Consider the following 23,590-nt stretch of genomic DNA (forward strand, 5'->3'; position numbering starts at 1 on the left):
TCAGTCTCACCTTTACGTCTCCCTTAGCAATACTCATCCGCTTCTAAATTCAGCTTGTTTATAGTCTACGAACGATCACTTCAACAGGAAGAACTTGTCGTGGATCGTGCGATCATCACGCTGGAGGAGAGGGACACTGGCCACCCACGGTCCCCGCCTCAGGCACCAGGATGGCTTCCAGATCGGTATCTGCCACCCGGTGGATCCTCCATAATCATAACATGGACAACATAGCTGCTGTGTTGTAGAGGGAGAGAGGCCTCTTGTTCAGACGCCCTGTGCTCTAGCCCTGCCCAGACCCGTGGCTCTGGGCTCCAGCATTTCTCGGACTCACAATCCTGGGTTGCAGCCCAGGCTGGACCCGTGGTACTATGCAAATCCTGACTCCGTGCCAAAAGGGCGTAACTAGTAAAATGTACCCGAGACGAGACAGTTCGTCCGTCTTACTTTTGTTCTCGTTTATGAAAAAGAAACTAATCATTCAGTATCATCATACAGGTTTTTGCAATCTTGCATCAGTAGAAAATACACTCAAGATACAGCCTGAATTTACTTTTAATGATGGTGACGTAAGCAGATAAAAAATCCAGCAGCTGGACATAACGACGGATCACTTATCATGATATCTGCTATCACTTATCATGATATCTGCTATCACTTATCATGATATCTGCTATCACTTATCATGATATCTGCTATCACTTATCATGATATCTGCTATCACTTATCATGATATCTGCTATCACTTATCATGATATCTGCTATCACTTATCATGATATCTGCTATCACTTATCATGATATCTGCTATCACTTATCATGATATCTGCTATCACTTATCATGATATCTGCTATCACTTATCATGATATCTGCTATCACTTATCATGATATCTGCTATCACTTATCATGATATCTGCTATCACTTATCAATTGTTTGTTTTTCTTCCATTTCACCACATTGTCAGCTTTATGTTGACTTGAGGATAATGTCTCTGTCGTCAGAGTTTTGTTCACATAATCAAAGTGAACGAAAACTGATACATTTCTCTTCTTGATCAATCAAATCAGCTTTAAACGTAATCCTCTTAAACTGCAAGACAAGATTCGTTAGTTTCACAGGCGCAAGATAATTCCCCTTCATCTGTATCAAAATTCTTAATACTTTGGAAAGTCGCAGAAAGTATGAAAACTTTAGCGGGGCTTCGTATAACTACCCGGGAGGCTATGAGAAAACTCGAGTCGAGAGTCTCAACGAAGATATACGGACGCGAGAATTTTACGGTTGTCGACATCTGATGGGTACTGTATGCACACACACGTCCTGTACTCGCCCAATGGCTCCGACTACCACCTCCCTCGTCGTATTCCTCACCCTCTATGAGGTAGACTGGGAGATCTAATCTGCATTTCCATACTTTTGGCCTAGGTTCCTGGATGATATATTTGTGTACTTTAGGTAAAATATATATTTTTTGCCAGTGAATGAAATCTATAAAGTTCCAACACCTCGAGCGAGACGAGAGACTGGCGTACGGGTGAGAGCAGCGGCGTTATCATGATGCGTAATGTACCAGTGTTATGGGAGTGCCGGCGTCAGATGGAGTCAACTGCCGGGGTCACGATGGAATATCTTTTGTCGTATGTGGAGGCCGGAGTGGTGGAGGTCGACCGTCGTTTATCCGATGATTTTATGAACGGCGGGAGGGAGGCCCCGGAGGCCGGCCGCTGCTGCGCTCCGCTGGGAATCTTCGTAATTTGATTGGCCACGGGGGACGCGGGACTGTTGTTGGAGTTGTTACCAGACGCCTCACTGGATGGGAAGGTTGTTATATTAACAGTGATGGAGTCACACTGTGTTACTTCAGCTGATGGTGAGGTTGCTGACTGAGATCTGGCAGGGTCTGAACTTGATAGTAGATCTCTCTCTGGGTATGAACTGAAGTAGATCTCTCTGTGGGCCTGAGCTTGATTCTCTCTCTCTCTCTCTCTCTCTCTCTCTCTCTCTCTCTCTCTCTCTCTCTCTCTCTCTCTCTCTCTCTCAGTAATCCGCCGCACAGGTTCAAACTGAATGGTCCTAATCTTGTTACCATAACTGACTCAAACTCGATCCCAAAATATTTTCCTGGATTACAGTTAACTGAAGTCCCTCTCGAGTCTTAAGGATCTTTCCAAAAACGTTGTATCGTAAAAAGTCTTAAAATACAATATTCTGGAAAGAGGCAAAATGACCACAAGTGTCAGTTCCCCATGACGAACACGCATTAAACCACCTTCATCAGACGTATTTGAGTTTGCACGTGTCAACGTCCAACAAACTGGCGCCATAAGATGCTCTGTGATTCCCCACAACCACGATACAAAGCCATTAGACCTCCCGGAACAAGTTAATGGACCGAGTTAGGGGTATTAAACCAAACACAAGCCACTGCCGACCTTGTGTAAGCTGGAGGTTTCTCACGGATGTGGTACCACTGGAAACATTATAACGGGAAGGTTTTGTTAAGTTGGTACCACTGATTACATTATGCTAGAGGTATTTCGCAGGTCTGGTAATCCTTCAGTATTGTGTCAGGATACACCACAGTTCTGGCACTACTAGCATCATTAAATGTCTGGTACTTCGTTAACGTGGCAACACTGGGGATATCCTCGTTTAACTTCTGACTGGCGGTGAGGGGGTAGGGGGTGGGAGGGGTAACAAGACGAGTGTTAACAAGGAAAGTGCCATGAAGAAACGGAAGATATGTCTGGAGTGTACAGATATGTAGGCATACTGAAGTATGTGAATATTGTGTTGGAGACCTAGCTATTCTGGCAACACTGGTTAAGTCATGCCATGGATGTCTGGCACCATGCAGGACATTGCACCCAGGATGTCTGGAGTATTTGGCGCTGCAGTCGACAATGACGTGCCAGGGATTTGTCGCGGGTCTGGCACCAGTGAGGACATCGTCCCCGGGATATGTGGCTGGCGTGGTACCGCTGGCCGCGGGAGGGGAAGGGAAGGAGGAGCTACAAGAGAAACTTGAATCTGCAGCCTGATCATCGAGGACGGGTCATTCAGAGGATCATGCACGTTCAGTAACTCGATTCTGATTCCTTGAGAAGCTGATTCATAACTGCGGATCACTTTTGTTACTGTGTGTAACCAATGCAAGATCTGATGCTACTAAATCTCCACCAAAGAAAGTCAGCATTACGCACACACACACTATCATTACTCACACACGGTATCATTACCCACACATAGTAGCATTACTCACACATAGTAGCATTACTCACACACAGTAGCATGACTCACACACAGTAGCGTTACTCACACATAGTAGCATTACTCACACAGTAGCATTACTCACACACAGTAGCATTACTCACACACACTAGCATTACTCACACATAGTAGCATTACTCACACACAATATCATTACTCATATACAATAGTATTACGTTAAGCAGTGGTGTGTTATATCACTTTGCAACTTAAGTTATGCTGTTGACTCTTACACTAACACCAGTATAGTCTAAAAGTCATCACAGTTCTGAGCGGGGACGTCTCCGTGTCACGCGACATTCTTCTCAGCAGGAGAACATTATTGTTGCTTCAACAGTAGTACTCTCTCAGGTGGACTAGGATTAATGGTAACCATTCGGAAGCTTTTCTACTTAGGGGAACAGTCAACCGGTGAGCGTCTGGTACTCGCTTTAGGGAAGGTCTCTGTTCTGAAAAATGTCATATACACAGCAAACGCTTATATGAATAAGGGAGGCCTTCATCATATGTACCGTTCGAATACACCCAGTACCTTCACACGCACTTGCTTGCATACATCTGACACATAGACTAAGACACAGATAAAAACAAGTTTACTCACATGTACATTCAAAGGCACAAACGCATATACAAAGAAATAGAGATACACAGAGATTCCATTAATCAATAATACATATATATACACACACATACACGCTCCAATATTCAGACTCATATATCACAAAAACACAACCTTACCTTCCTAACGGTAGCAGACAACTCCGTAGTATTAATACTGATATAACAAATATTTCAGAATTACATAAATGTCGAGATTTTCCTTCTAACTGTAATGAAACATATAAGGAAGATATAATTACATTATCATCATCTCTGTCAACTAAACATTGGAAGTCATTCTCAGCGTATCAGATCTTCTTTTGGAAATTACTATATGTATACACACACACACACACACACACACACACACACACACATATATATATATATATATATATATATATATATATATATATATATATATACATTGCAATAGGTCACAGTGGTGCGCGTGGACTGAACCAGGGTATGTGAAGAGACTGGGGTAAACCATGGAAAGGTCTGTGGGGCTTGGATGTGGAGAGGGAGCTGTGGTTTCGGTGCATTACACATGACAGCTTGAGAATGGGAAACAACGATTATGTATAACAATAATAATTATAAATATATATATTTTTTTTTTTTTTTTTTCATACTATTCGCTATTTCCCGCGATAGCGAGGTAGCGTTAAGAACAGAGGACTGGGCCTTTGAGGGAATATCCTCACCTGGACCTCTTCTCTGTTCCTTCTTTTGGAAAAAAAAAAAAAAAAAAAAAAAAAAAAACGAGAGGGGAGGATTTCCAGCCCCCCGCTCCCTTCCCTTTTAGTCGCCTTCTACGACACGCAGGGAATACGTGGGAAGTATTCTTTCTCCCCTATCCCCAGGGAATAAATATATATATATATATATATATATATATATATATATATATATATATATATATATATATTACCGGTCATTAACCAACGATCTCATGAAGTAAGAAAATCCTTTGATCAAGCATGAAAAGAATTTCTTTAAACCATAATGAAAGAAGGGATAGGGTCTGCCTCACCAGAGAAAAAGAATAATGAAGGGTTTTAATGAGGGAGAACTCAAGTCTTGTTGGTGGGAGGCGAGGGAAAGATCAGTTCTGCTTCATTTGTAGGAAGAGAGAGAGAGAGAGAGAGAGAGAGAGAGAGAGAGAGAGAGAGAGAGAGAGAGAGAGAGAGAGAGAGAGAGAGAGAGAGAGAGAGAGAGAGAGAGAGAGAGACCATATCCAAAACACCTGCCGTTCCTATTTCAACTCAGACATTGCATATTCATGATCTATACAAATCCACAATTTCGCCAAAAACAGTTTACCAAACAACCCTCAGGGATGTAAATATTGATGCGATCATCAGTTTGCTGTAAGCCAGACTTTCACTTCCTTTCATCGGCAAACTCTTCCCGTCACTCCAGCATCGTCATTTCCATTGTTACTGAAAACTTCTCGCTTCTTGTGCTCGTATTTCCATATTTTGGTCATTAGAGAACCATTAACACTTCTCGGAGGATAGAGTGAGAATGAATCTCGCTGAAAAGTAAGAGAGAGAAAAAAAGACGGCGAAATAATAACAGCATCATATGTAAGGTCTTACACTTACGAGCAAAGATGTTCCCCTTGGTGATGTTGAGGATGTGGTATTGTGTGGGATGTGAACCGAATCTGTATGTGTTGTAGAGGAAGTGAAGCAGTGTCTCGGGTGTTGTAAAGGATAATATGTAACGTCTGGGGTGTTGTAGAGCACGAGAAACAACGTCTGGGGTGTTGTAGAGGAAGTGAAGGAACGTCTAGGGTGTTGTAGAAAATATGAAGTAACGTCTGGGGTGTTGTAGAGCATGCGAAGCGAAAAGGAAGCTGTTTAGGGAAAAATTTTCTGTAAGATTTTCGTCCTCCAAAGGAATTTCATCTATACTCGCTCCGTCTATAAGAACATAACATGAAAATGAAAGAAAACTACATTAATGCTGTTGGTGGGTGTCAGACAGCCCTGCTCACACCCATCAACTTTCACTCATGTAGACATGCCAGACACTTCTCATATCTCTTGCGTTTACTGTCCTGTCAGACAACTTATTCCACTCATCAACAACTCTGTTTGCAAAGCGAGGTTTCATACATCTTACTGAAAGCTTAATTTATTGCTTATAATCATTATCACAAGTCCAGATGACCGGTAGCGAGACTTTCCTTCCTTCCGTCCTTGTGTTTAGTAACCTGCGTCTACCTCAGCTGCAGCCGAGGGAGGAAGGGAGGAGACTGTGGTCTGACGCTGTCCATCATACGGTAGGACTAGCTGTCCAGGACCTGACTGGCGAGTGAGTTAGTGAACAACAGACTGGTCCCTGAACAACAGACTGGTGCCTGAACAACAGACTGGTGCCTGAACAACAGACTGGTCCCTAAACAACAGACTGGTGCCTGAACAACAGACTGGTCCCTGAACAACAGACTGGTGCCTGAGCAACAGACTGGTGCCTGAGCAACAGACTGGTGCCTGAGCAACAGACTGGTGCCTGAGCAACAGACTGGTGCCTGAGCAACAGACTGGTGCCTGAACAACAGATTGGTGCCTGAGCAACAGACTGGTGCCTGAACAACAGACTGGTGCCTGAACAACAGACTGGTGCCTGAACAACAGACTGCTGCCTGAGCAACAGACTGGTCCCTAAACATCAGACTGGTGCCTGAACAACAGACTGGTGCCTGAACAACAGACTGATCCCTGAGCAACAGACTGGTGCCTGAACAACAGACTGGTGCCTGAACAACAGACTGGTGCCTGAACAACAGACTGGTGCCTGAGCAACAGACTGGTACCTGAGCAACAGACTGGTGCCTGAACAACAGACTGGTGCCTGAACAACAGACTGGTGCCTGAACAACAGATTGGTGCCTGAGCAACAGACTGGTGCCTGAGCAACAGACTGGTACCTGAGCAACAGACTGGTGCCTGAACAACAGATTGGTGCCTGAGCAACAGACTGGTACCTGAGCAACAGACTGGTACCTGAGCAACAGACTGGTGCCTGAACAACAGACTGGTGCCTGAGCAACAGACTGGTGCCTGAACAACAGATTGGTGCCTGAGCAACAGACTGGTGCCTGAACAACAGACTGGTGCCTGAACAACAGACTGGTCCCTGAACAACAGATTGGTGTCTGAACAATTACTGATATAACTAACGGATTATCAGCTCGACACAAGAACTTTTCGTCAAAGACAAAACTGAAGGAATGAAATATATACATAGAAAAATGTGGATGATCAACACAACTATACACAAACACACACACACCAATATGTATGATCTTCCGCTCGCCAAGACTGCAAACAATGCAAACATATCCTCAGCCCAATATCCCTCCCCCAGTATCCCAGCCTAGTATACTGACAATATCCCTCTCCCCCAGTATCCCAGCATAGTATACTGACAATGTCCCTCTCCCCAGTATACTGACAATATCCCTCTCCCCAGTATCACAGCCCAGTATACTGACAATATCCCTCCTCCAGTATCCCAGCATAGTATACTGACAATGTCCCTCTCCCCAGTATACTGACAATATCCCTCCCCCAGTATCCCAGCCCAGTATACTGACAATAGATAATGATCAAATTCAAGTTTGTTAAGCTTTGTTATAATTGGAATCAAGGTAATATCATCACTGAACAGCAGTAATGACTAATTGGATACGCCCACTTTATTTCTATGTAAGATTTTTTCCTAATTATTCGTAATTTTCAAATAATGTCAGAGCAACGAATAAACTGATATATATATATATATATATATATATATATATATATATATATATATATATATATATATATATATATATATTTATTTATTTATTTATTTATTTATATTTATTTTGCTTTGTCGCTGTCTCCCGCGTTTGCGAGGTAGCGCAAGGAAACAGACGAAAGAAATGGCACAACCCACCCACATACACAATGTACACACACACACGCAAATATACATACCTATACATCTCAATGTACACATATATATACACACACAGACACATACATATATACCCATGCACACAATTAACACTGCCTGCCCCTATTCATTCCCATCGCCACCTCGCCACACATGGAATACCATCCCCCTCCCCCCTCATGTGTGCGAGGTAGCACTAGGAAAAGACAACAAAGACCCCATTCGTTCACACTCAGTCTCCAGCTGTCATGCAATAATGCCCGAAAACACAGCTCCCTTTCCACATCCAGGCCCCACACAACTTTCCATGGTTTACCCCAGACGCTTTACATGCCCTGATTCAATCCACTGACAGCACGTCAACCCCGGTATACCACATCGATCCAATTCACTCTATTCCTTGCCCGCCTTTCACCCTCCTACATGTTCAGGCCCCGATAACTCAAAATCTTTTTCACTCCATCTTTCCACCTCCAATTTGGTCTCCCTCTTCTCCTCGTTCCCTCCACCTCCGACACATATATCCTCTTGGTCAAACTCTCCTCACTCATTCTCTCCATGTGCCCAAACCATTGCAAAACACCCTCCTCTGCTCTCTCAACCACGCTCTTTTTATTTCCACACATCTCTCTTACCCTTACATTAATTACTCGATCAAACCACCTTACACCACACATTGTCCTCAAACATCTCATTTCCAGCACATCCACCCTCCTGCGCACAACTCTATCCATAGCCCACGCCTCGCAACCATACAACATTGTTGGAACCACTATTCCTTCAAACATATTCATTTTTGCTTTCCAAGATAATGTTCTCGACTTCCACACATTCTTCAAGGCTCCCAGGATTTTCGCCCCCTCCCCCACCCTATGATTCACTTCCGCTTCCATGGTTCCATCCGCTGCCAGATCCACTCCCAGATATCTAAAACACTTTACTTCCTCCAGTTTTTCTCCATATATATATATATATATATATATATATATATATATATATATATATATATATATAATCACCATCATTATCCTAGAGATCCTGCCATTTTAAGGCTGCACTGTAGTATGTAGCAGTAGCAGGATAGACTCCTTTCAAGAGAAAAGTTCTTTGACGAGACTGCACAATACTTCGTCAGTTGATGATGGTACAGACTTACCAAAAGGAACTTTTCACTCGAGATGTAAACCCGGACAGATGGAGTCCGATAACACACACAGACACACACATTTCTGTGTATTTATATATTCAAAACATAAACATTTCACTCATACATATTTTGCCACACAGTCATACTCAACAACTGTAAGCTTTTCAATTTCATGTGTTTCATAACATCGAATCCACACTGATGCAGAACCCGGATTTATATCAACATAAAGAACACAGCACCATAAAGCAAATACGTTATGCACTAGTTGATCTGTACACTGCCGCAGCCTGGATGAGTGATCAGTACACTGCCGCAGCGTGGATGAGTGATCTGTACAATGCTGCAGCTTGGGCCAGTGATCAGTACACTGCCGCAGCCTAGGCTAATAATCTCCTGCAGTAGGTATATCTTGCAACATAGGCTGCATTGCAAACACTGATGTAGGGTTTACATCGCATTTATTTGTGTATGTTTCTTTATGACGGTGAACACATGAAGTAGCCGTTGTGACGAAGGCAGTATGGAGTATATTGCAATACTTTGTACAGCGATATAATATATATATATATATATATATATATATATATATATATATATATATATATATTTATTTATTCATTATTCATTTTGCTTTGTCGCTGTCTCCCGCGTTAGCGAGGTAGCGCAAGGAAACAGACGAAAGAATGGCCCAACCCACCCACATACACATGTATATACATACACGTCCACACACGCAAATATACATACCTATACATCTCAATCTACACATATATATATATACACACACAGACATATACATATATACACATGTACATAATTCATACTGTCTGCCTTTATTTATTCCCATTGCCACCTAGCCACACATGGAATAACATCCCCCTCCCCCCTCATGTGTGCGAAGGAGCGCTAGGAAAAGACAACAAAGGCCCCATTCGTTCACACTCAGTCTCTAGCTGCATTGTAATAATGCACTGAAACCACAGCTCCCTCTCCACATCCAGGCCCCACAGAACTTTCCATGGTTTACCCCAGACGCTTCACATGCCCTGGTTCAATCCATTGACAGCACGTCGATCCCGATATACCACATCGTTCCAATTCACTTTATTCCTTGCCCGCCTTTCACCCTCCTGCATGTTCAGGCCCCGATCACTCAAAATCTTTTTCACCCCATCTTTCCACCTCCAATTTCGTCTCCCACTTCTCATCGTTCCCTCCACCTCTGACAATCTTTCCTCACTCATTCTCTCCATGTGACCAAACCATTTCAAAACACCTTCTTCTGCTCTCTCAACCACACTCTTTTTATTTCCACACACCTCTCTTACCCTTACGTTACTTACTCGATCAAACCACCTCACACCACATATTGTCCTCAAACATCTCATTTCCAGCACATCCACCCTCCTGCGCACAACTCTATCCATAGCCCACGTCTCGCACCCATACAACATTGTTGGAATCACTATTCCTTCAAACATACCTATTTTTGCTTTCCGAGATAATGTTCTCGACTTCCACTCATTCTTCAAGGCTCCCAGAATTTTCGCCCCCTTCCCCACCCTATGATTCACTTCCGCTTCCATGGTTCCATCCGCTGCCAGATCCACTCCCAGATATCTAAAACACTTTACTTCCTCCAGTTTTTCTCCATTCAAACTTACCTCCCAACTGACTTGACCCTCAACCCTACTGTACCTTATAACCTTGCTCTTATTCACATTTACTCTTAACTTTCTTCTTTCACACACTTTACCAAACTCAGTCACCAGCTTCTGCAGTTTCTCACATGAATCAGCCACCAGCGATGTATCATCAGCGAACAACAACTGACTCACTTCCCAAGCTCTCTCATCCACAACAGACTTCATACTTGCCCCTCTTTCCAAAACTCTTGCATTCACCTCCCTAACAACCCCATCCATAAACAAATTAAACAACCATGGAGATATCACACACCCCTGCCGCAAACCTACATTCACTGAGAACCAATCACTTTCCTCTCTTCCTACACGTACACATGCCTTACATCCTCGATAAAAACTTTTCACTGCTTCTAAGAACTTGCCTCCCACACCATATATTCTTAATACCTTCCACAGAGCATCTCTATCAACTCTATCATATGCCTTCTCCAGATCCATAAATGCTACATACAAATCCATTTGCTTTTCTAAGTATTTCTCACATACATTCTTCAAAGCAAACACCTGACCCACACATCCTCTACCACTTCTGAAACCACACTGCTCTTCCCCAGTCTGATGCTCTGTAAATGCCTTCACCCTCTCAATCAATACCCTCCCATATAATTTGCCAGGAATACTCAACAAACTTATACCTCTGTAATCTGAGCACTCACTCTTATCCCCTTTGCCTTTGTACAATGGCACTATGCAAGCATTCCGCCAATCCTCAGGCACCTCACCATGAGTCATACATACATTAAATAACCTTACCAACCAGTCAACAATACAGTCACCCCTTTTTTAATAAATTCCACTGCAATACCATCCAAACCTGCTGCCTTGCCGGCTTTCATCTTCCGTAAAGCTTTTACTACCTCTTCTCTGTTTACCAAATCATTTTCCCTAACCCTCTCACTTTGCACACCACCTCGACTAAAACACCCTATATCTGCCACTCTATCATCAAACCCATTCAACAAACCTTCAAAATACTCACTCCATCTCCTTCTCACATCACCACTACTTGTTAACACCTCCCCATTTGCCCCCATCACTGAAGTTCCCATTTGCTCCCTTGTCTTACGCACTTTATTTACCTCCTTCCAAAACATATTTTTATTTTCCCTAAAATTTAATGATACTCTCTCACCCCAACTCTCATTTGCCCTCTTTTTCACCTCTTGCACCTTTCTTTTGACCTCCTGCCTCTTTCTTTTATACATCTCCCACTCATTTGCATTTTTTCCCTGCAAAAATCGTCCAAATTCCTCTCTCTTCTCTTTCATTAATAATCTTACTTCTTCATCCCACCACTCACTACCCTTTCTAATCAACCCACTTCCCACGCTTCTCAAGCATCTTTTGCGCAAGCCATCACTGCTTCCCTAAATACATCCCATTCCTCCCCCACTCCCCTTACCTCCTTTGTTCTCACCTTTTTCCATTCTTTACTCAGTCTCTCCTGGTACTTCCTCACACAAGTCTCCTTCCCAAGCTCACCTACTCTCACCACTCTCTTCACCCCAACATTCTCTCTTCTTTTCTGAAACCCCTACAAATCTTCACCTTCGCCTCCACAAGATAATGATCAGACATCCCTCCAGTTGCACCTCTCAGCACATTAACATCCAAAAGTCTCTTTCGCGCGCCTATCAATTAAAACGTAATCCAATAACGCTCTCTGGCCATATATATATATATATATATATATATATATATATATATATATATATATATATATATATATATATATATATACACATACATATATATACATAGAGAGAGAGAGAGAGAGAGAGAGAGAGAGAGAGAGAGAGAGAGAGAGAGAGAGAGAGAGAGAGAGAGAGAGAAAGGTGAAGTACTTCATGTAATTCAACAAAATGTGGATATTTGGTGCTGTTATCTGTTGCCAAAGGAGTTTCCATGATTCTTGACTGCTGGGAGTATTGTTAGGACGAACAAGATTCACAGCAGCATCAATAACTAGGGCAGCAGTTGGTGTTAGTATCACCAGGTACTCTACATCCAGTCCTAGCAACATACCCTCTGTCGACCTCCAGTCGTACAACCAGCTAAGGCCGCTTCGCCCTATCAGGGGTTAAAAGAGCGTCTTATGGAAGTGTGCTCAGTAAGAGCAACACTAGGTGCGTCCTACTTCAACAGCTGCCGGCGCGGTAATGACGCCCAGAAGTGAGGCCAGAAGTGAGGATGAGGCTCGCTTCCCCACTGCTGGTGATGGAGACTCGTTCCTCAGCCAAGAATGTAAACAAAGTTGACCGGTAGAAGTCTGGTGTAAGCTTCGTTTTTTGGTTTGAGAATATTCATTTTCCAGATATACAAACACAAAGCATTTCAGTGAGAGTAGGGGAAAAAGTACATATATAGGGCAAAAATAAAGCGCACAATGGGGGCAATACGTCGACGTAGGAGGGGTGACAGGTGGGCCCGAGTGGGGCCTAGGGACCCAAAGGGTTCTTTTCCCGTTAGAAGAGGAGGGAGGTCTAGGATACATCAAATACATGATATATGATTATAGGTTAGTAAGTGAGGCTGAGCGCAACGTACACGTAGGTTACATTTGTATAGAACTAAGCAAGTTTAAAATGTCATGATGCCATTGTGCTGTGCTATGCCGATGACATCTGTCTTAGCACCTCCTTACCCGAAACCCTTCAACCCGACCAGTCCACTCACTACGCCACTCATTGCGGCCTAGTCATTAACACAGTCATACCAAGAGTTAATTTATGACGACCTTGTTAGAAATGAGAACCATTCCCTAGTACTTCACAATGGTGAAACTGTCACTCATACACTAATCTAGGCACTGATATCGGCCCATTCTATAATGGTGTAGGCGTAGGAAGTGGAGGGTTCTTCTTTTGGTAAATTATACACATAAAGGAAAAGAAGAAGAGGCAGAGGGGTGAAGAGGAAGATGATGACAATGATTATGATAATGAAGATAATTGGATGAAACTTTTCACAAATGAAATCAGAATTGCTCGATTATTTAATGAAAGATATCCAACTTGTCATTTTTGTATCTTTATTACAAAGTATCAAGACCATCATTGTGTTTCATTAACTCAAATACATCAATGTCATGATTGGCTTTGTCACTGGTATGTGAAATGTCTCAGAATTTCTATACTCACTGAACATCATTCCTGCCTCATCACCATCATCATTACCATGATTGTCGTTAGCGGTTAGAACTGCTGTCTGTCTCGTTTGAGACACGTTGACAATAAAATTCTTATGGCAAAGGAAAATTACATCAAAATATCTAAGGATGTTCTGTGGTAAGGGTATCAGAAGCTCTCTAGATTGCAATAGTCGTCAATACTGGCTTTCTCTTGCCTCACCAAGTTATCATCCGCTTCACTAAGGACGACTTCCACTATCTCTGACGCTCCCGAGTGACGCTTCTAAATGGCATTTCTGACTGTCATCTATGAGGCCAAGTCGTGACTTGTCTGTGAGGTACTTTTCAGTGACGTCATTTGATGGCAGTTTTGAGTGATACCCATGGGTAACATTTCTGAGAGAGCCCTTGGGTGACACTTCTGAGTGAGCCCTTAGAGGGTGATTCTGAATGATGCCTTTGGATTGCTTGGATGGCACATCTGAATGAAGCTCTGAGTGACACCACTGAGTGAAGGCCTTGAGTGATTGATATGACTTACACCTTTGAGTGCCACTTTTGGCTGATGTCTTGGAGTAGCTGTTCCTGCTGTCTTGGTGACATAAGTAAAACAAAAAGAGAACATAAATCAAGACAAAGAGTTCTTCCATATAAGACTGGACTATGTAAAACCAATCCATATTTCTTGATATGCGAGACACGAGAAATAAAAGTAAAAAAGGAAGTTCCTCCGGTGTTGGTAATGGAGGCCTTGATGGACAGTGGAGGGAAAATTGTCTGGTCGTTGAGTGGGTGCACAGTGGGTGGCCTGGGGGTAGGAGAGGAGCATGTCCTGAGAGAGAGAGAGAGAGAGAGAGAGAGAGAGAGAGAGAGAGAGAGAGAGAGAGAGAGAGAGAGAGAGAGAGAGAAAGAACGGGATATCTAGTAAACAGGAATGGGGCAAAAAGGTGTTTAATGGCAGAGGAGTGGTTTTTCACGGGGGCTGTCCGAGAGCAGAAGGTTGTCAAAAGGAAGACTACGATCGAGGGATCTGGCTGATGATGGACTGAAATATGGATGACGAGGCATTTATAGGGGAATGGGTAAGATAACAGGGGTAGGACTAGTTCGAAGGGGAGAGGAGCATGAGCGTCTTGCTTCCGGCTGACCGTGACACTCAGTTGCAATTTGTAAAGAGGGAAGGCGGCCATTGATGGGCACCGATGGCAGAGTATAGGGAGAGAGAGAGAGAGAGAGAGAGAGAGAGAGAGAGAGAGAGAGAGAGAGAGAGAGAGACAGAGAGAGAGAGAGTGAGAATCCGTGGTAAGTAACTTTTGAGTCACCGTGTATCTTGGCACTAATTTCCCGTCGTGTTGTCTAAGTAAATAAACCCCCTTTGTCCCCAGACTGTCTTTGTCCTCACAGTTCAGCATTTTCTTCCACCAGACGAGAATGCTAATTAATTTCTTCACTGAATATTGTTGAAAGTTTTCTTTTCATTAGATACTTACAGTGAAACGCTTTCCTGAAGATACAAATAACGAGTAATTTGTTGACTGTATATCTGAGGTACTCTGCAGAAGGAGAATGTGTCGACGAATGAGGCGTTCGTGAGTGAAGTTTCACTGTATCTAATGCATCAAGAACCGGGTCTCTGGACGTGCTGCCTGTATCTTGAATGTAACAAACCATAGCTTTTAATAATGATAACGTCAGAACTTGTTATCTTGTTGATACAGAGGTCTTTCACGCAAGAATTAAGGATGATCACAATAGTCTACATGTAACGGTAGGAACCTGAGACATTCTGTGACTACAGTAACTCGTGTATATCGGTTCGAATTCTCAGAGCAGGAAGTTTACCTTTCATGATATCACATAACCATTTTTCGTGCATAATAAAGTGTTTCTGGGAGTAGTGGATCCACTTTTCCAACAATAAACAATACCTGACCTTAAATCTTAATCAACATTTAAACTTAGAGTTTAATTAACACCTGCAGCAAGGTGTAACACCTGTCACCTTACCTCTTCATCTGTACCTGGTGTAACACCTGTCACCTTACCTCTTTCTCTGTTGCTTCTGTAAAGCCAGTAACCTTAACTCTCCCATAGTACCTGTTGTAACATCTGTAACTTTATATCTCCCTCACTACCTAGTGTAGCATCTGTAACTGCTCCCTTTGAGCCAAGTGTATTGCCAGTATCCTTATCTCTCCGTCTGTACTTGCTTTAACGCTTGCAACTTTCTTTCTCTCGCTACCTGCTCTAACTCCGTAGCCTTACATCTCCCTCTGTTCTTATTATAGCTCCTGTAACTTTACCTCTGTGTCTACCGTAACATCTGCAACTTTAGCTCTCCCTGCAACTACAGTGACTCTTACTCTAGGTGCTTCTTAAGTTACTGTATACAACATATTTGGAATTCTAAAATACTTCCAGATATTACATACTTAGAATTTTGAAAGTTTTCTTTTAAGTACCATTTTCAAGATTGCTGACTACATTTAAAGCTCATGTCAAAACAAGTCACATCTGCGGGTGGACTGTGGCCTGATTCAAACACAGGAAACAACACGCAGTGGCATAACATGGGTATGCAACCGATTGGCTTTCCATGACAAGCAAGGCACCACAAGGCTTAGTCCTGGGACCAATACTTTTCCTTATGCTAATGTTCTGGGGACAGGACACAGGACACAAGAATTTCAAGATTTGACGATGAAGCGAAAGCAGGAACTATAGCGGAGTCGAAAAAGGCTTAAAAATTCAAAGTGAATTGGACAAACTAATAGAGTGATCAGCGACATGGCGAATGTAATTTCAAAGTGGGTAGAAAACATTTCAGCTGTATAGTTGCGGGATCGCTGAATTAGAGTACCACCAGATGCAATAAATGCAAAGACTATCAACAGTTTTATATCAAAACTAGACCAAGACTTCACTATTAACAGCAAACAGTCCTGTTTCAAGAAGGAAAAAAAATGGAGTTGCTATGTAAACTTAAATCATTCCTCTTATTTCCACTATTTTCCAAATTTGAGTTTCCCCCACAGAGCAGCCAGCTGTACTCGAAGTAATGAACAATTCCCTTCGCACCTTCCTATAAGATTCCTACAGCTGTATACTTTTTCCACATTGTTTGAAAAGAGAGGTGGACGGGGAGGTTCCTCCTGCTTTACTAACTTGCTTATGTAACACCTGTAATCTAACATTTCATGACCTCTTGATCTAACTCATTTCTTTAACATATGAATTACGGAAAATTAATGGCATTGACAAGAACTTGAAAAGAAAGGGAAATTTGCTGATGAGAACTCGGCCTGAACATGAAGACGTCGTTGGAAGTTCTGTCTCATAATTAAAGAAAAAATGATGAGTGAAAATAATTGTTTAGACTACAGGAATGTGTCCTCGTCAGAGTGTCTGCTGGTGTGCTGAATCTTTGCGTTCGTCAGAAGACTTACGAAGGAAAACTGACTAATATTATTCATTCTACGAAAATTAATCACAGTAATGACTCTTGTAGTGACATTTGAAGGTGCGTATTCAAACATCGTTTCCTCTTACAGGAAGGGAGATATCACGAGAAATATCATTAAAGATGTAGACTAGAAAAAACAAACAAACATGGAAACTTGGAACAATTGTGTGTGGACTGACCATTGAGGGCTGGTAGTTTCGAAGCCTTGTTGTGGTAGCGTCTGACATACAGGAGAACCACAAACACCAGCAGCAAGAAGAACATGGCTCCTCCCACCAACACAATAAACCATGCCTCCCTCACCACACCTTCCGAACCTGCGTGCCGATTGGCTAGTGGGTTCAGTAGGGCAGGATCGGTCTGGAGCCTGACTGGTTGTGAGGATGGCCCCTCTCCCATCTTGGAAAGCGCTGATAGGCTGACTAAGTAGATGTGGCCTGGGATCAAGGGTGCCAACTGATAGCTGAAAGTTGAAGAGTTGACGGTCTTGTTGACGAAGATTGAGCTCCCGTTGACAAGCGCAGTGATCTGTCAGGAAAAAAATGATTATGAAAAGAAAAAAATAAGTTTAGAATTGATTTGGAATTGATAAAGATAATGGAATGAGCAAATGAAATAAAACCTAAATTACAACCCTCCACTGCAGGAACATCTTCCGCCAGTACCTGTACGAAGTCAAGAAAAGAAAATCACATGGAAAAGATGTTAGTACCGGGTCCTTTATGTCGCTGATTAAAACGAAAATGGAAAGATAAGAAAGTCTACTGGAAAAAGCACCAAATGAAACTGGCAAAGTAAAGTGTCTGTGAGAGAAGACACCATACAACAGAGTCTTACATCACTACCCCTCTCCACCCAGGGAGCCAGCCACTGGCCACAGTCCACCACTGGACAACACACGATAGTGGCTAGTGTACCGTAGCTCCAGCTCATCATTTCCCCTGATAGAAACGGTTTGCCTCGCTCTGGATAAGTTCCTCTCCCACGGGGCATCGTCAAGCACTCCTTATATTTCAGGAAATTCGTGTTTAATGATGAAGAATATGCGGGACTGTAATGGACTCAGAAGGGGTGGGGTGGGGCAGTGCATGTGAGCCTATGAGGCCCAGCACACAGCGATGGAAGGTGAGAGGCAGAGGGTGAAAGATTGGAACACTGAAAATTAACCTGCCGCAATTTTTACAGCAAATTCTACTCTTTCACACTCTCCTTCACGATACCTTTATCACATTAGCCTAGGATTCCTTCTCCAGGAGTTGCTATAACTTCAAAGATGCGCTACAATCAGTAGCAAGGAAAGGATGGACTCCTGTGAAATGTGTTCCTCGACAAGATTGTACTTCGATTACAACCTCGTCAAGGCTGACTTTTCATTTTCGCCCTAATCGCGCGCGAGCGGGATATATATATATATATATATATATTTTTTTTTTTTTTTTTTTTTGCCGCTGTCTCCCGCGTTTGCGAGGTAGCGCAAGGAAACAGACGAAAGAAATGGCCCAACCCACCCCCATACACATGTATATACATACGTCCACACACGCAAATATACATACCTACACAGCTTTCCATGGTTTACCCCAGACGCTTCACATGCCCTGATTCAACCCACTGACAGCACGTCGACCCCGGTATACCACATCGATCCAATTCACTCTATTCCTTGCCCTCCTTTCACCCTCCTGCATGTTCAGGCCCCGATCACACAAAATCTTTTTCACTCCATCTTTCCACCTCCAATTTGGTCTCCCTCTTCTCCTCGTTCCCTCCACCTCCGACACATATATTCTCTTGGTCAATCTTTCCTCACTCATTCTCTCCATGTGCCCGAACCATTTCAAAACACCCTCTTCTGCTCTCTCAACCACGCTCTTTTTATTTCCACACATCTCTCTTACCCTTACGTTACTTACTCAATCAAACCACCTCACACCAGACATTGTCCTCAAACATCTCATTTCCAGCACATCCATCCTCCTGCGCACAACTCTATCCATAGCCCACGCCTCGCAACCATACAACATTGTTGGAACCACTATTCCTTCAAACATACCCATTTTTGCTTTCCGAGATAATGTTCTCGACTTCCACACATTCTTCAAGGCTCCCAGAATTTTCGCCCCCTCCCTCACCCTATGATCCACTTCCGCTTCCATGGTTCCATCCGCTGCCAGATCCACTCCCAGATATCTAAAACACTTCACTTCCTCCAGTTTTTCTCCATTCAAACTCACCTCCCAATTGACTTGACCCTCAACCCTACTGTACCTAATAACCTTGCTCTTATTCACATTTACTCTTAAATTTCTTCTTTCACACACTTTACCAAACTCAGTCACCAGCTTCTGCAGTTTCTCACATGAATCAGCCACCAGCGCTGTATCATCAGCGAACAACAACTGACTCACTTCCCAAGCTCTCTCATCCCCAACAGACTTCATACTTGCCCCTCTTTCCAAAACTCTTGCATTCACCTCCCTAACCACCCCATCCATAAACAAATTAAACAACCATGGAGACATCACACACCCCTGCCGCAAACCTACATTCACTGAGAACCAATCACTTTCCTCTCTTCCTACACGTACACATGCCTTACATCCTCGATAAAAACTTTTCACTGCTTCTAACAACTTGCCTCCCACACCATATATTCTTAATACCTTCTACAGAGCATCTCTATCAACTCTATCATATGCCTTCTCCAGATCCATAAATGCTACATACAAATCCATATATATATATATATATATATATATATATATATATATATATATATATAGAGAGAGAGAGAGAGAGAGAGAGAGAGAGAGAGAGAGAGACCAAAATTAACTTCCCAGAGAACACGGGCCAGTGCAGGTGAAGTGTAATCAGCGGTAAAAGTCAACCTTATCAATATTTGAGGTAATTCTTCAGGGTCGAGGGACATCTAACAGCCAGGCACCGCCGACCATCGCTCCACCAGACACACCAGGAGGAAACTCTGGATTAATTATTCACTTCCCGTCTTGATGATCGTGCCCAACAAGACTACTGCTGGTATTTCTTTGCTTTACCATAAAATTTACTTAACTTACTTGTGAATTGTTACATTTGGTGCTGTGGTACCACCACTGATGACCCCAGTCATTCTTTGTGACCATGGGCATGCCTGCCTGACACTTGCATTTTTGTCTCTCTACCTCTACACTGCAACACGATCCCGGCAACACGACCCCTGCAACACGATCCCGGCAACACGACCCCTGCAACACGACCCCTGCAACATGCGCGACAGTACGACTCTTTTGTGTGATTGCCCATCTTGGACTTGACCCATAGGCGTCACAATGACGTGCTTAAAATGTTACAATGGACTCTCTCTCTCTCTCTCTCTCTCTCTCTCTCTCTCTCTATATATATATATATATATATATATATATATATATATATATATATATATATATATATATATATATATATATATAAGCTAAAGAAATATTCAGCATTCTTGTTTTTCTCGTGAGTTTCGTTAAGAAAATATGAGAGAATCATAATAACCGGAAATGACAATATTTGTTTGTACTGCCGTATTTCCTGCGGGAGGCAGTAGGTCATCATGACCACGTCATAACAGTTGACTTTCCCGCTACAACTTACTCAAACATTATGTTGGTAGTGGTGTTGGTGTTGGTGGTGGTGGTGGGTCGAGCGTCTACAAGGAGTCTCACATCCTCGACGCCAGTTGTTGTCTTCGTATCTTATCATTCAAGGAAGTGAATCACTTATTTATATCAGACATGAACGATACAGATGTCGATCTTAATAGTACTCTGTAAGCAAAAGTGAATAATGTAAAGAAAAAATAACGTAACAGAAGAAAACTCCAGCATGTTGAAGTGTTCGGTTCTCGAAATCATATTTACATACAAAATCAAAATTTCAATATTTCTTCTTACAAACAATAAAGAATCTACATAATGTCTATCGCAAAATTCACACATGTGTCTCAAACACATGAAGTCCAAGTGTTTATGTAGAATATGAAGATATCAAAATGATTCCACTTAACCTCTAACAATAACCTCACATCAACATATCGTGACAAGAAAAACAATCTTATTCAAAGTTATGATAATCACAATATTTTGACGAGAAACTTTAAAAATCAAGGTTTTCTCTGGACTTCTTAAAATCAGAGTTTCCAGCTCAGAACAGACACTCAAAATCGGATTCCAGACAGACCGCGAGAAGAAAGCTTTACGAGCTACACAGAGATCCTGAGCAACACCGACCGTATGGCCGGATCTTAACTGCTCGGGGTGTGTGAGCAACAGCCTTATGATGAGCCTTCGATTAGCACGGTTTTGTCCCTGATGAGGGGTTCACTGTGGCGCAAGGCTCCCGTACGTGTCCCTTATACTGATAAGGTCCTGCTTAAGGGCAGGGCGAGGGGAGAAGAGGAGAGGGAGGGGTATAGGAAGGGGTGAGGAGGAGGAGGAAGGGCAAGAGGAGAGAGAGGATAGGAAAGGTGGGGAGAGGTAGGAGGAAGAGATGGAATGTATCGGAGGGAGGAGGGGGAGAAGTGGTGAGAGGGGAATAGGAGAGAGAGGAGAGGAAGAGAAGAGAGGACAGAGCAGTGGAGGTGAGGGTGTGTAGATTAGTGGTGAAGGAGGGAGAGGAAATGAGAGGGAAGGAGGAGTAGGGGTGGGTGGGTTGGAAGAATGGGAAGAGAGGGAGTGGGAGACAAAGGAGAGAAGTGAGGGGAGAGGAGAGTAGGTATAATGAAAGGTGAGATGAGAGAGGTTGCAGGGTGGGAGAGGGCAGGTCAGAGGGGCGGTTGTTAGCTGAAATAAAGTGAAATTTCTTGGTGATGAGGAAATTTTAGAGTGGGAGAAGGTGGAGTGCTGGGGGAAGGAGGGAGCGAGATACGAGAGTTGGGGAGTAAGAGGAGCAGGATCCTGCAGGTGAGACAAACAGGCATGATGGCCACAGTGATACTAAACCATAAGGATCATCCACAAACAATTTGCATTTAACTTTCTCAAGTAACGTGAAATTTTGAGCGAAGTAGTTATGTGTTACAACAACACTGTAGCTGCTCTCCACATACTCGCTCTGTCTGACTGATCTGTTGTGTGTAGTTTGCAGCTTTGTTATATCTGCTTATAAGACTGTATAAGACTTGACAGATGAGGCACAGTTCAGAGTGGAACGGGAGAGTATCTTGTAGAGGAAGCTGTGAGGTTCTTTATCTTGTCCAGTTTTGGTGTGAGTCATATACTAGTGTGTGTCTTAAAAAGAAAAAAATTATCGAAAGTGATCTTTATCATTTATGACGCTTACAGCATTTAATGGAAAACATCCAATAACTGGAAGTATTATTCACATTGATTAGTGGCCTGTATAATTACTTGTACTGATTACTATTGGCGTTACGGGAAGAGAGTTTTACTCTTGTCTTGTTACCCCGTCCCTTAACCTTATCTATATGTATCATGTCTTTACTCCTACATATGTCATATGTATACACACAAACACACACACACACATACACCCTAACCCCTAGGGAAGGATAAACAGCCGGGTGGACTGCAGGGTGGCTGCCACGACCAGGATTCGAACCTACGTGGGTATGATCCTAGACGGACCGTGTACGCGTGATGGTCAATAACGCCAATAACTACACCATGGACGTCCGTGTGTGTGTGTGTGTGTGTGTGTGAGTAATAATACACACATTTCTCCATTCGTCCAGAGCGAAGGTGAGGAAAATGATGTTGAAAATTCTTGCGACCACAAGGGTTGCCGGCCTCTTGTCTCGTCTCATTATGTCAACAAAATATGAGCTGAAGGCTGGGCGTTCATTCATAAGCCTCGCTCTCTATTTCATGGACAGTAATGAGGCAGACTTGAACCTATAAAACAGCCTTCTGGAATGCCCATGTGAATGGCTGACTGAAAAAACTTTTCATAGACGTTTCCGAGGAGGTGTACCGTACATGTGGATGTTGTTCACTCGGACTATATTGTATATTTTTCCTTTAAACCAGATATATAACTAAATAACACACTCCGTCTCCATTATTCATTCCTTCAGTACAAGAAGAACGCAAATGTAGAAGTTCATCACAGATATGGAGTACATGATGTGGTCATGACATAAACAAATTTGTATCTCAGTAAACTGTTTCCCTGAGACTGACTCTGGCTGTTGATAATACGTGGTCGAAAGCTTGTCTGTGGTACGTAGTGCAGCCATGCATTCTTGCAAAGTAATGATACTCATGTTTTATCGAGAATATAGTCTCTTTTTCATTGTATTCTATAGAGCGTGA

General features: G+C 42.8%; 1 protein-coding gene across 1 annotated transcript in view; it reads right to left on the reverse strand.

Moving 5' to 3' along the window:
* The window catches only part of LOC139755306 (roundabout homolog 1-like), a 432,853-nt gene that overhangs the window by 19,765 nt on the left and 389,498 nt on the right, over positions 1–23,590 (reverse strand). The window contains exon 11 of the mRNA XM_071673426.1: positions 17,453–17,801. Coding sequence (XP_071529527.1) covers positions 17,453–17,801 — 349 coding nt within the window. The remainder of the gene's footprint in view (positions 1–17,452; positions 17,802–23,590) is intronic.

This window comes from Panulirus ornatus, chromosome 19 (assembly GCF_036320965.1).
Source record: "Panulirus ornatus isolate Po-2019 chromosome 19, ASM3632096v1, whole genome shotgun sequence".
NCBI classification, from domain to species: Eukaryota; Metazoa; Arthropoda; class Malacostraca; order Decapoda; family Palinuridae; genus Panulirus; species Panulirus ornatus.